This window comes from Lupinus angustifolius, chromosome LG08 (genome assembly GCF_001865875.1).
Source record: "Lupinus angustifolius cultivar Tanjil chromosome LG08, LupAngTanjil_v1.0, whole genome shotgun sequence".
Taxonomy (NCBI): Eukaryota; Viridiplantae; Streptophyta; class Magnoliopsida; order Fabales; family Fabaceae; genus Lupinus; species Lupinus angustifolius.
In genome coordinates, this window is record NC_032016.1 from 15465923 (window position 1) to 15480390 (window position 14468).

Below are 14468 nucleotides of genomic sequence, written 5' to 3' on the forward strand. Positions count from 1 at the left end.
ATATATAAATGAATATATTTTTGCATCACGTGGGTACATTCACATGAGAGTTTTTCTTTGAGAGAGCAGACCTAGGTGATGCTAGGTGTTTATATTTATGTTAAGTTATTCTTTTTATTTGGTTATTCCTTGTTTCAGCTGAAAGAGTATTCGAAGATGTTAAAATTTCAGGTTTACACTTATGTATTAATATTATATCGGTCATTAAACTGATTAGATTACTAATATAATAGTATAGCGATTTAACTGGTGGTTTATAATTAAATTGTGTACCGGCAAAATTAGATATGCATATATAATATATTAACATTAATTTGAAAAATCAATAAAAAAACAAATATTTTTCTATTTTCACTAAAAATTAATTTTAAATAAAAACTGACCGGTACAATTCAATTAAAAATCGGCCGGTATAACTAGTTTTAGCCAGTATAATTGCATGACCAATATAATTATTGTACCATACGATATTGAGACCAAATCACCACTTTACTAGTTCAACCGGTTGGTAACAATTTTAACAAAACTGATTTACACTACTCACTTCACCCCACACACCACATTTTCTTTCTTAAATTCGTTTATTTTTAATAAATTCTAAAGTTTGTTTTAATAACTTGTTTGATATATTTCATTGGAATTTATAGAAAAATGTTCCAATAAACATTTTATTACAAATTAACCGTGACTTATTATATACGTGTCAACATTTTAATGTATAAATAATGGGCTTTTTTCAAATCAGTTTATACCAGTATTGTGATAACTAGATCGGGCGGTTCGACTGGTTTGACCGCTGACCAGACTTGAAAACGGTACTGATTTTTAGTTTTAACTGAATAAGGGTTGAATCACTTTGAATTGGAGAAATTCCGGTCCGATTGCGTTAAACCTGGTTGAACCGGAATAACTCGGGAAGTGAACTGGTTGGTTCACTTACAACTTTAAAAAAATTAAACACTACTCTAATATTTTGTTTTACTTCAGTCCCAAAAAGAATGGAAAGATGTTATTTTAATATAATTATTACACATAAATATTAATTATATAAAATTTTGTATTTATATATAAAAATTATAAATTATATACGAAATATATCCGATCCAATCGGACCGTTTAACCTTTAAACCGGATAAATCTAATATGGAACATTTTCTGATTTGATGTCCGACTCAAATTTCACTAACAACACAATTCATTTAACCCACTCATTTAATACATAAAGGCTCTATTATTGTTAGTGTAACTCACTTGTTAATACCTCCTATACCCCAATTACCTTTCATTCTAAGGCAATGGCTTAAGCTAAGGTCCAACTGAAAAGACATGTTATACAGTGACATATGAACTAGATATAACTTGTTTAATTAGACATTAACTAAAAAATTTATTTTACTGCATACACTTGTTAGGCATCTAGCTTTAAGTACACGTCATTATGTGCCATTTCTATCACATGGTGTGTTACTTTTGTAGCTCCCACTTAGTACCATTCCCTACAAATTTCAGAGATTTCTCTCTTTTCTCATACTGTCTTCACTGTTTCTCCCACTAATCTATGGCTTAATTGGCTCTTGTATATGTGGACCTCAATTTCAAAGAAAATCAAGAAAACAAATATGTAAAAATAATTATAGTACTATTAGTCTATTACCCAAAGACCCTTGGAATTTACATTGATTAAAAGATAATAAGGATGGGACCTAGTAGCATTATTAGACAATAGACATTACACAAGGACTAATACATAAATATGAGTAATAGTTGGTATAAGGGGAAGGAAGATAACAATTGAAGTGTAAACTATATAGAATCACGATCCTTCCCAAAAGAGGAAAGTTATGTATTTTATTTATAATTTTAAGAATAAAAATGTTATCCTAATATAAATAAAAGGATATAAATATCGTTATATTTTATTTTTTTATTACTTTCTTCTCCCGTACTTAAAAGAAGATTCTGACTACCTATATAATAGCTCCAATCAACAAGATTTTTAGTACTCAATTGGATTACACTACTTTTGGAAAGTGACCAACCAATAATCATTCCCACTTGAAAGCTAACTATATACCTCATTCTGAAAGCAATGGATAGAATTCTTATGAAATCTCATTTTAAATATAATGCATGTGCTCTACTCTTGATTATGTTTTTTCCTCTTGCCTTAAATAAATCAAAAAAATAAAAATTAGGTAAAAATGAGAAGGAAAATCTCACGTTAATAATGAACTTTTGTTGTTGTAGTTAGAACTTAAGTCTCAACAGGAGAACAAATTAGTGCATCCATCAAATCTCAATTATACCTTACCTCACCTAATAATGTTTATAGTCTATGATCATTACAAATCATTTTTGTACTCTTCTTTCTTGTATTACTGTTCTACTCATATCCCAAATAAATATTCTGTTTCATAGCAAAAATACATGTGCATACCCATCGGATCACTTTAACCTATTACCATGCATGATTAGATTATTAGTTTTATAGGATTAAAATTATATTATATAGCTGGGAGGATCTTATGCAATATATCTTGCTTATCAATTTTTGTTAAGTGTATATTACTCTAGACAATTTTATATTCATCATCACATGTGCATACAGTGTTATCTTTACTTCGAAATTTATTGTACACTTTTTTAAAACGTGTCTATACAGTTGAATGGGATTTTGACAAAATTGAGGATAGATGTGATGAGTTTAGAAAGAAAATATTAGTGTATTTAGTTAAAAATACATATTCTTGTTTAGAGGCTGCGTGGTTAAATAGTGTTGTTGATGCAATACTTGAAATGGAAACCCCATTATATTGACCTTTTACTTTTATTAATCAAATATAGAATTTCATTGTAGCAAGTTAGTGGTTATAAGTGGCAAAAGGGTGAAGCAGAAAGAATTGAGAACACCTACCAACAATTTGACATTGTGTAAATGGAGAATGGAGACCTGTCTCCATTTTTGTGTTCCAATAATATTTCATTCCAATTAAAAAAAAATATCACATAATTTTTCATATGATGGAATGTGATTGATTTGTGACATATGCATATAATTTTTTGGAACATTGTTATTCAAATATGGAATGAGTACTCAAAGCACCCATTTAATGGGTTGGACTTTCATTTAAATGAACTGTTTAATGTCAGTATTAATGAGTTTATCCATCTAAATACGAAGACCAGTGTTAATTTGATATTTGACAGATCAAAGTGAATTTTACTTCTTTCTTGAGTTTAATAAATATCTTATAACACTAATCAAATTTTAATCCAATTATATGAGAAAATATGTCTGTTTGAGATAATATATAGTTGATTTTAAAGTTGGATAAAAAATAAATGTTTTATGAGGTAGTTGATATCAATGTAAAATATATTTCCTTTTTTCTAATGCCCTATTTGTTATTTTTATTTTATTTAGTCTATGAACTTAACTCCTGTCTTTCTTACTAGTATGATTTAGAAGACAGATTTCTCTGTCTAAGTTATATTTTCTTGTGAACTCTATCTTCGTTTTTTAGATACGTCAAAGTTAACTTGAAATTTTGCACCAAATAGCCTCTCTTTTTTGGAATAAATCATTCAATATCCAGACACCATAAGAGCATCAAAGTACAGCCAAATTCTTCCTGTCAAATATTTAATATATTTTCAATGACTCCAAGGTGAAAATCAGACCCTTTCGATTCTTTCGTATTTGTTCAATCCTATACATTTAAAATTAAGAACATGAGTCTCTAAACATGATAGTACATTTCCTGTCCCAATATGTGTATCATTTCATTCTGGTTGGTTAGAAAATGTAAAGTTTTTATTTTTAATAGGAAAAGGCCATGCCCATGTAAAAAAGCCCAACACAGTCCAGCCCAGCCCATTAATTACGAGATAGTTGGGCCGTATCTCAATTACAAGCAACAACAAAGTAAGAAAGAGCAAGAAGCTTCAGCAAGCTATGTATGTTTCTAATTTTCATTTCCAGAAACATGTCACTAAGTTGAATTCAGTATAATCAAAACAAGCTTTTCATGATAACTAGTATAGACTTGGTTCTCTGATTGATATGTGTACTTGTGATTCAGGCAAGAGTACAATAATTGTTCATCAGCTAAATATTTAGTTAGCATACAACAATAGCTAACGGTATTTGCATGTTTAGGGAATAATTGGCTCTATTAACATGTGATATTGTAAGGTATTGTCCTTATAAATTATATTGTGCTTTATAATGTTATAAGGTGCTTTTGCTGCTTATTATTCTTAAGTATTCCAGGTCAAAGTCACCATAGCTAGTTCAAGTTGATTTGTACTAATGCTATGTGTAATGCATTGGCTATACATTACAAAATGTTTTTCGGCAGTAGTTATCATAAAGAAATAGTTTTCACTACTTGCTTTAAGCAGGTAAAGTGGTAAGATGCAAGGTCTTTATTCTGAGTCACAAACTCGGTGCATCTAGATTCATTCAGAAATTAGTATAACTTACATTATAAACTATAACACGATTTTAAATTACGATTTTAATCACGATTGTGATTATAGAGAATGTAGGGCAAGGGATGGAACCGAAGGTCAACATTGTACCCCACAAATTCTTAACTTTTTATACAAATACATTAATCTTATACTCTTTATTCCTAGTTGTATGAATAAATTATTTATAAATATTCAAAAGGATAAAAAGTATATAACATTTATTTTATCTATCATTTCTCAAAGTTGTAGCAGTGTAGCACAAAACCATACCTTTTGGTTTTTACTCCTCAGCCTCTTCGCTTAGAGTATTCTCACGTTTTACAGTACAGATTCATTTCTAATATTGGACAAAGATAACAACATGTAGTATAAAAAATATCTAACAATCCTGATTTTAAATTATTTTTTAATAAATTAAATTAATTTTTTAGCAAAATCTGATTTTTATTGTATTTCAGTATCGAACTCTTCAAAAATGACCTGAAGTCCTGAACTCCCCCTTTGGGCCATGTGGGCTATGGAGGAGTCCGCTAACCTATTCTGGGTAAATAATAGGAGTGACTAACCCATATAATTATAATTATATTGGACATTGGACTTTATGATCCAAGCCAAATAAAGATGTTCATTTTTAAGATCTTATTATATATATGTGTGTCTTAGATTAAATATCAAATGTTAGATTTTTGATAGTCATAAGCAATCACACATATCCTAAAATGGATTAATTTATTATCTTTAAGGTTTGGGATATTTATGTATGAGACTTTATTCAACATGAGAAGTCAGGTAGTGATCCTCTACACAAGTTAAGAAATTTACCATTTATAAAACTTAAATAAATAAAAAGACTACTATCTAATAATTCTACCTAGTCAGAGTATGAACAACATGAAGCAGGTAAAATGAGTGAAACACTGAAACCGTAGTCAACCCAATAATGTGATATGGCATGCTTTTAAGGGCATAGGGGTCTCCAAGGCTACAAGTATCATTTGTTACAGTTGTAATAAATGTACCAAAAAGGAACTTGTAATTATCAAGTTTCATAGCATGGGTTGTGAGTTGGATCCAACTCCCAAAATGGACCTTCATGTTTGAGGGTAAGTTAAGTAGTAACATCTAACAACAATCATTTACTAACGAGGTGTTATCTAATGATATAAAGTTTCTCTAAATTTATAGAATAGCCAAAAGATCAATGATCTGATTCATGATAACAATATTTGTTGAAAGAATAATCATATATTTAAAAGAGATTATTTTCTTACCTCATAAAATGAGAGTCTTGGTAGTAGGGGTGTCAATATGGGCATTGCCCGCGGGCCAGCCCGCATTGCCAGCAAAAAAAATGCGGGCAGGGCATGATATTTTTGTCTGTTAGCCCATATTGTCCGGCCCGTTTGTCCGCTTTATTAGCGGGCATTTTAAACGGGCTCCGCGGGCTGCCCGCAGGCATTACATTCTACACTTTAAAACCATGGTTGGTGTTGCTGCTGTTAACAATGAAGTTGGTGCACCACATTTGGCTTTGAAACTATCTTCTGCTCTTCTGTTTTGTGCTGCTACTGGGATGTTGCTTATCATGAACAAGGCATTGAGGACTATGAGAGACTTGGGAACATAGCCATGAAAGTGAATAAGAGTTTGGCAATAGCAGGTCCATTGAAATGAAAATGGCTTTGCAACTGGGAAGAAGTGTTTTAAAATGAAAATGTCCGCGGGCCGCCCGTTAGCCCGTTTTAAAACGGGCAGGGCATGATTTTTTGTCCGTTAACCAATTGCGGGCATGCCCGGCCCGCTTAAATTATTGCGGGCATTTGCGGACGCGGGCTAAACGGGCCGGACGGCCCGTTTTGACACCCCTACTTGGTAGTAAGAAAAACTGGCAACAATCATTTAGTTACACTAAGGAAATTTTGTGTTTACCTCTTTAAATATGTAGACCATTATGATTTGTAATTTTACTTATTTATTACGATGAACTACTAGTAGTCACTTTGATTTCTAAACCCGTCAACTAAGCTGAAATTATTATTCAGAAAATGCTAAGTATTTTAATAATGACATCTTACCGTTACAATGTTTTTCAAAGATTTAGAGCAGTGTTGTTAAAACCGTACCGATTATCAAACCAGTCAGGATACTGGTATAGTGGTACAATGGTTTAACCAATGGTTCAGTAATTAAACCACATGTCGGTTTAACCGGACATACCTACGTATATTTATATATATATAAACCTATAACAAAAAAAAAATTCCAAATAGGTAGATACTCAAATTTACAATCCATATTTATAATATACTCAAAATTCACATAAATAAACAACTTTAAGTCTTTAATAAATTCAAAGTCTAAATTAAAAAACATATATCAATCCAAAAGTATCACTTAGCAACCGCAAAATATAAATAGATGACATAAGTTCACAACTCACTCTATAAAACAAATAAATTTGGAGTTTTAACATTTAACACCAAATGTTAGAATTTCTGACAATTTGTGGGTCACAAATATAATTCTATATGATTGTGTTATGGTCATTATTTAATTAGCCAAATATAAAATTGTTTTCAAAAATTATTTTGGTGGTTAAAGGTATATGTGTCATGAAATATTATAAGTGTAAATACCTTTAGGCAAATTCTGACTTGATGACGAGACTGAATTAGAATTATTGCAACTTAAGTAGTAACCGGCTACGGTAACTTTTATGGGTTATGGTCCTCATTTGTAGAGCAACAGGTTTTGTTGAGTTAAGTAGGTTGGTGAGAATAAAGGTGAATTGTGAGAGGTTATCCAAAAGGACATAAAAACACCATCACAATTCCATAAGGTCCAATCTCTCCATCATATCACATAAGCTCTCCTAGGCTTTCTCACTCTCCTCTAGAGAAGCAGAAGGAAAACCATCAGACTCTATAATCTTGAAGATCATCATACCCACATACCTTCGAAATTCCAAATGGCTAATCAAGGTATGTTTTTCCTCTTCACTATGAAATCAATTGAGGTTTTTTCGGTCTAGATCAGGGTTGTTCCATTTGAGTTTATGTATGGATATAAACACTTTGTTATAGGAACAAAGCCCTGATAATTAGGATTTCCGCATTCAATCTAAGGATTATTAAAGGAAAATTTCCAACACCAAGGAGTCAAAGTTGTCTTATACGAATATTATACTTTTCTACCAAATCCTATCTTCAGACAGTACTCCAAAATTACACAAATGTCACTAAGATTACACACGAATGTTAGGAACCAAAATGTGTAATCTAAGTATGTCTTAGAAGCATGTGCCTTAAAGTGTTGAAGAAGAGTTGGAAAAATGGGTCACCTTTTAATGAGTTTTTAAGTTTTTTTTATAAAAAAAAAATATGTGTATAAACCGGTCGGTTTAGTAAAATACCAGCCGATTCACCGGTTTTTGATCGGTTTTGACCAGTTTTGATACTTGGCCGGTTCAACACCTGTACCGTATCGGTTAGGAGCCCAATTCACCGGTTTTCTGGTTGAACCGGCCGATACAATACGCTTTTTATAAGTATGATTTAGAGTGTAGCTTATTGCAATTCTTACTAGAAAATACCATCATTCTGAAATCCTAAGTATTTATACATTTGTTTTTTTCTCAAAATTAATTCTTATTATCTTTTTGAAGTAAAAGTTATTGATAATCTTTCAATAAAAAATGATATTAATATTTTCATGACTTTTAAGGTAACATAATAATGTAAATCCTTTTGCATATAGGTAATTATTAGTAGCATTATTTAAAATAGGCATTTTAATATATCTATATGAATTTAATTTTAATATACTATCAATCAATGTAAAAGCTTTTTAATATTGAATTATTGACATCTATGTTATTATAATTTAAATTTTTTGACGCTAATAATAACTACCTCAAAAAGTTAGACATTTAATTGTTTAAATTTTTATTTTCTATTGATTTGACAAAAATATGGTGGATGGTATCTTCATAGTTCCCAGAATATTCATTTTATCTTATTAATGGATATTAGAACTCAATGGTAAGTGTATACATAAATAGTGTATAACCTATAGTTGGGTACTATGAAGCACGGATTCATATACATGTGTTGTATATAATATGTATCTTATATATTGAAACACATTTTTTTTTTAAATATATGATATGATACTTTGAGACATACATATATAAAATAGTAAAAATATATAAAATATGATAAAATTATAAATGTAAATTAAAATATCTAAAGTAGAAAATATAATGGAAATTGTAAATCATTGTCATCCAAAATTCCAAGTACCAAAACTAGAAAATATAGTAGAATAATTCATAAAATTGATAAAATGTATCTTATCTTATCCTATTTTTTATTGAAAATTTATTAGATACATATCTTCATTTTTATTTATTATTATTTGTAATTTTTGGATACTCTGCGAATACATATACTTCATGAATTCGAAGGTATCCGTGTCGGACATGTGTCTGACACCGACACATGAGAGTGTTCAATGTATCCTGTTTCAGAGGTTGAGTATTTCTTTAATGGGTAAAGACTGGCACATTTCTTTATGAAATGGTATGGCTTAAACGATTGTAACTTGATGCCCGTCAAATCTTGAGAAAGAATGTGGGGAAGATTCTATCCTATAATATTGGGATTCGAAGGGCAAGAAGAAGATAAAATCAAAGTTATAATGCATGCCTTCCAGGTATATTCTTATCACATATTTATATTGTGTTATTCTAGGGCATGCATTCTTGGTGTATTTCTCTAGTATCATGATGTTGACTAAATTTTACATTAGTAATTTATGATTGAATACCTTCAAAATAAATGAATGGTGGTGATTGATTGTGTACTTAAATATTTTGGTATACAAAAATGACTCAAAAATAAATTATATAATTACCTGTATTTGATATTCATACATTTGTACCGTGAGAGCTCTTTACAGAGTTAATTATCATTATTTATTAATAATCATTGTCTCTTAAATAAATAAATAAAAATAATATAAATGGATGAGGAATAATGAATCGATCATATAAAAAACTTTTCATTAAGTGTATAGATATTAAATTCTTAATTATAAATGCATTAGAACCTAGAGAACATAACATGGGTTCTATTCTATGCTTAATGCATTTAATAAATAAAACAGTACAAGACATATGCATTACGTGCACTTCCACTCATGGAAAGATTGCTTTCACTTTTGGTTCCATGGTTGATTAGAAAAGGCAAACTGAAAATGAAAACCATTATCATTTTTAGCAACAGCAAAAAACAATACAAAATAACAACAAAATGGTATATAGTTGGAAAGAAAAATGACCAGTAAATTCCTTTAGGTAGACAAAGATCCTCTGTCCCAAGAAATTCTCATTCTCATATACTAAGTTAATCAAACTTCATAGAATAATATAAAAATATTAATTTATATTATTAAAGTTTTTCTTTAAGATTTTCTAATTGGGTAGGAACATCAAGTAGGATAAGAACGGTAAGAGGTAATCCTCATCTCCTTTACATAGGCTACAACCTACTACTATCCAAGGCATGCACAAAAAGTGTTCGGAAATAAGTCTCTATGTCACTTGCTTTATTCATTTATGTATGGTTTAAATACTTGTTGAGCTGTTTTTCTTATTGCCGATTGATTTTTAGATGAAACCTTAATAAAAAACTGATCCTTAGTTAAAGACAGAGAACAATGTCAAGCCTTACAAAGTCACCACCATTGAGCAGGCAGCAATAACTAACTAGTTTATTTCATTAGCCAGTTGCCAAACAATACAAAACTATGGTGTGGTGATCATAATTTAAGTAATTCTAAGTCATTGAAATTAAATACAACTACTACAATTGCTAAGTTCTTGAACAATGGCTTCCATGGTTGGCCTCTCAAAAGAAGACTCATGGGAGCAAAGTAAAGCCATTTTCGCAAGTTTAGCTGCCTCGTACTCAAAGAATCTTCCATGCAGATTAGGGTCCATAAATTCTTTGAACGAGAAGGATTCTGCGGCAAGGCGCGTTGAGCTAGTGACCTTCTTCTTACCTGTGAGGATCTGGAAGAGAAGCACACCAAAAGCATATACATCACTTTTCTCTGTGAACCGGCCCGTAGTGGTGTATTCAGGAGCCAGGTAACCCTTTGCTGCACTAGCCTTCAGTTCAGAGAAGACAATGTCATTAGTGAGAAGCTTGTACAGGCCAGAATCTGAAACCAACGGATTATACCGCTGATCAATGAGCACTTTCTCGGCTGAGATGTTTTGGTGAACAAGAGCCGGTTTGTTTGATTTGTGTGCATGTAAATATGCTATACCTGATTAATGAAACAAGGGTCAGTAATGCATATACATGAAGATTGGAAAACACAAGATGTCTGACTTATTCAAAATAACTTTTTCTAGCATGCTGATGTTTTATATATTAGAATATCTCACAAGTTGATCAAGTTTCTAACTATTGGGAAGTGAATTATTTTAGTAAAGGGAATGATATAAGAGTAACCTTTAGCAATCCCTTTGGCAATAGAAACTCTTGTTGACCATTCAAGGACTTCTCCATCACCTTCTTTTACGTCAAGGTAGCGCGACAAATTTCCATGAGAAACAAAATCATAAATCAGGAAGCATTCACCTCGTCCCCTTGAGCAACAAAATCCTCTCAACCTCACTAAATTATCACTGTGCAGTGAGGTTAAAATGTTCAACCCTTTCAAAAACTCGGCTTCATCTGATTTACAACTAGTTTTACTGATGGACTTAACAGAAACAACAGATCCATCTCTTAGAACTCCTTTATAAGTTGCACCGAAGTTACTCTTATCCAACAAATTCAACTCTGAGAAATACTGGGTAGCTGACTCAACTTCTTCCAAGTTGAACCTGAAATTCTGGAACATATCTTGGCTATCCCCACTGAAAGTCCTGCTATCGGCCATCGGGTCCCATCCTTTAGAGTACTCAAGGCTAACCAAAGGAGATCCATTCTTCCTGTATACACTCTTGCCTTGGTCAGTACTTAGACGGCTTTCGGAGATGTCAAAAGCATTTCCAAGCTGCTGTTTCCGCCTACGATACAGTGCAAATGTCAGAATACCAATAGCTGACATTGCGATTGTAACCAGCACTATGCCAATTTTAATAGACGTTGCTTGTTTGGATTTTGAATAACTTTGGCACCAAGTTCCGTTACAAGGCAACTTTACATTTGCAGTTTCTGGGATATTTCTTGTTAGGCCATCAACTCCTGCATCATAAGGCTCGGGTCTGGTGGAATTGGCATGATCCGAAGCACCACAAGCTTTCAAGGATGAAAATCCAACACCACACAACCCCGAATTCTTTTCATACAAAAATGCATCATCTAGTCTCTTCAGAGCTTCATTAAACCAAGGAAAGCAAATATTTAGATTGATAATTAACGGAGAAATCGACCGAACAAACAAAAATAAAATCTACAAAGAAGCATTAGTATTACCAGGAGGTACACTCCCAGAGAGAGTGTTGTTATGAACATCCAAAACTTGTAGTGAAGGAACATTAGCTAGTCTTGTCGGAATGGAACCAAAGAGATGATTAGAACTCAAATCTACTCTCATCAACGTTCCCGAATCACCTAGACTAGCAGGAATAGCACCAGTTAACTGGTTTGACTGCAAAGCAAGAACACTAAGCTTTTTCAAACCACCAAATTGTGTAGGTATGCTTCCTGTCAAGTGATTGTAACAAAGCTGCAAAACTACAAAAGCAAGAAGAGAAAAAGGCAAATTAACCACACTCACAACTTTGAACAACCAATCAAACATTATTTCAATGCAAATCTAAAGAAAACAGTCGGGCAAAATTTTGGTAGCAACTTTGATTCCGAAGAACAAATATTAAGGGGGCATATGGAGAAGTTTATGAAACCTTCCAACTGAGCTCTTTTTAGACAAGCTTATAAAAATAAGTTCTTTTTAGCTTCTTTCATAAGACTAAATTAAATTGTCTACCAAACATGTCTTAAATATAAAGAAAGCTAGTAGCAGTAAATACTCAACAGTCAATACAGTTAAAAGTGATTCTTGTCTTTCTATAGTAGCATGTTTATATTTGTTTGTGCACAGTTTGTAAGTAAATATAGGAATTTTGACTATATTGTAGCCTTTGGTGAATTAAATCCTCATTTCAGAGACAATAGGTTAGAAATACTGCAACCCCTTCATTCCCTATATCTCACCTACATGTTTCAATTAATGTGGAAGAAGTGAGGTTGTTCAAATATGAATTTAAAGTTGCATAAGTGTCTTCTAAAGGAGATTTCCTAAAAAACATGTTCCCTACTAAGGATTGCAAAGTATTAAACACTAAAATATATTTTTCCTTCTTATGAAATAACTACTTTGGAACATTGGCAAACAAGACTATAAGAGAATCCAACCTTTTAAGAAAGAAAAACAGTAATGGAGAGTGAATCACAGGACATAAAACTTAAATTATACAACAAAAAGACAATCCCAAGCTCAAATCTTTCAATAAAATCCATATCAATCAAGACATCATTTACATACCTACAATAACAATCAAGCTTTTATCCCACTAGGTGGAGTTGGCTAATGGATCGAAACAACACTATAATGCTCTACCATAACCATAAATCATGTTCATTAACAAAACATATACGTACACAAAAAACAAGTTTTGAACAAGGGACCATGTGAAGTAAAAAATTTAAGATTCAAACTTTTCAACAATAAACAGAATTACTTACCTTGCAGATTCTCCATGTTACCAATCTCAGGTGGGATTTCTCCAGAAAGATGATTAACATTCAAATACAAATCATTTAGCTGAGTCAAGTTTGCAACTTCTCTTGGTATCTCTCCATACAAAGAGTTGTAATGCAAGTAGAGTCCTGTCAAATGCTTGAGAGCAGCAATAGATGGTGATAGCTTCCCAGAAAGACCTTTTCCTTGCAAAGAAATATTTGCAACTTGGCCCATCTCATTGCAAGCCACTCCTTCATAGGAACCATCACATAAGTTTCCATTCATAGTCCATGAAGAAAGATAATTGTCTTGTGGATCCAAAGAGGTTTTTAAGTCCATGAGTGCTTTATGTTCATCATTCCCATAAACCCATGTTGGATTCAAGAGAAGAGTGAAGAATAGAAGATGTAGTGAACACTTCATCTTAGGTAGTGGATGAAAATGGTTTAGGATTCAAGAAGAATAAGGTGAGTTGTTTTTTAAATCTAGTTTTTGTTGTGAGTACTTGCTGCTTTGACCATGTTCTGTAATGCTCAGTGTTTGTGTCTCTCCAACAGGGAAAGAGAAAGATGGTGGAGGAAGTAACAAAAGATGCATTCAAGAGAGAAAAATAATATCAAACTATTATTACATTATCATGCTCATTTGTGGCTACAATGTTATTTATGCATTGTCTCTCTAAACATTGATTATATACAGGACATTTGTCTATAAGGATTTGGTAGATATTTAGAATGATCAACAGATTAATAGTTTAATTCTTGTTAGCTTATTTCTTAAAAATGATAATATCGAAAATGATTAGTTTCTTATCCAAAAAATAAAAAATATTTTTCTTATCACCAAAAATACAAAATACCTCATTCTAGCATATAGCATTTCTTTTCATGTATAATATTCAATGATAAATAAATAAATGAAATAATACAGTTATAATATAAAAAACTATTATGAAAATTTTTGTTTGTCATTTCTTATAACAATTCTCATTCTAACCTAATTACAATTCTCAACATATTTGGTAATGATAATTTTATCCTTTATGACAGTTTTATAATATTGATAGGTAAGATGTGGAGTAAGTTTTTTAAATTTAAATTTAACTCTTGGAATAAAAGTATCTCCTCTTAGATCATTTCTTAATCACTCAAAACATATGATTAATCATAAATCTATATATCAATCAAATATATAAAAGATTTGTAAGGTGAAATGTTAATTTTACAAAA

General features: G+C 31.5%; 1 protein-coding gene across 1 annotated transcript; it reads right to left on the minus strand.

Moving 5' to 3' along the window:
* Positions 10157-13839, minus strand: LOC109354925 (probable LRR receptor-like serine/threonine-protein kinase At5g10290). Its single transcript, XM_019597747.1, has 4 exons — positions 13242-13839; positions 11970-12230; positions 10998-11870; positions 10157-10809 (listed from the first exon to the last, which is right to left on the minus strand). Exons 1-4 carry the CDS (start codon positions 13660-13662, stop codon positions 10328-10330), a joined length of 2037 nt encoding a protein of 678 aa, XP_019453292.1. The 5' UTR covers positions 13663-13839; the 3' UTR covers positions 10157-10327.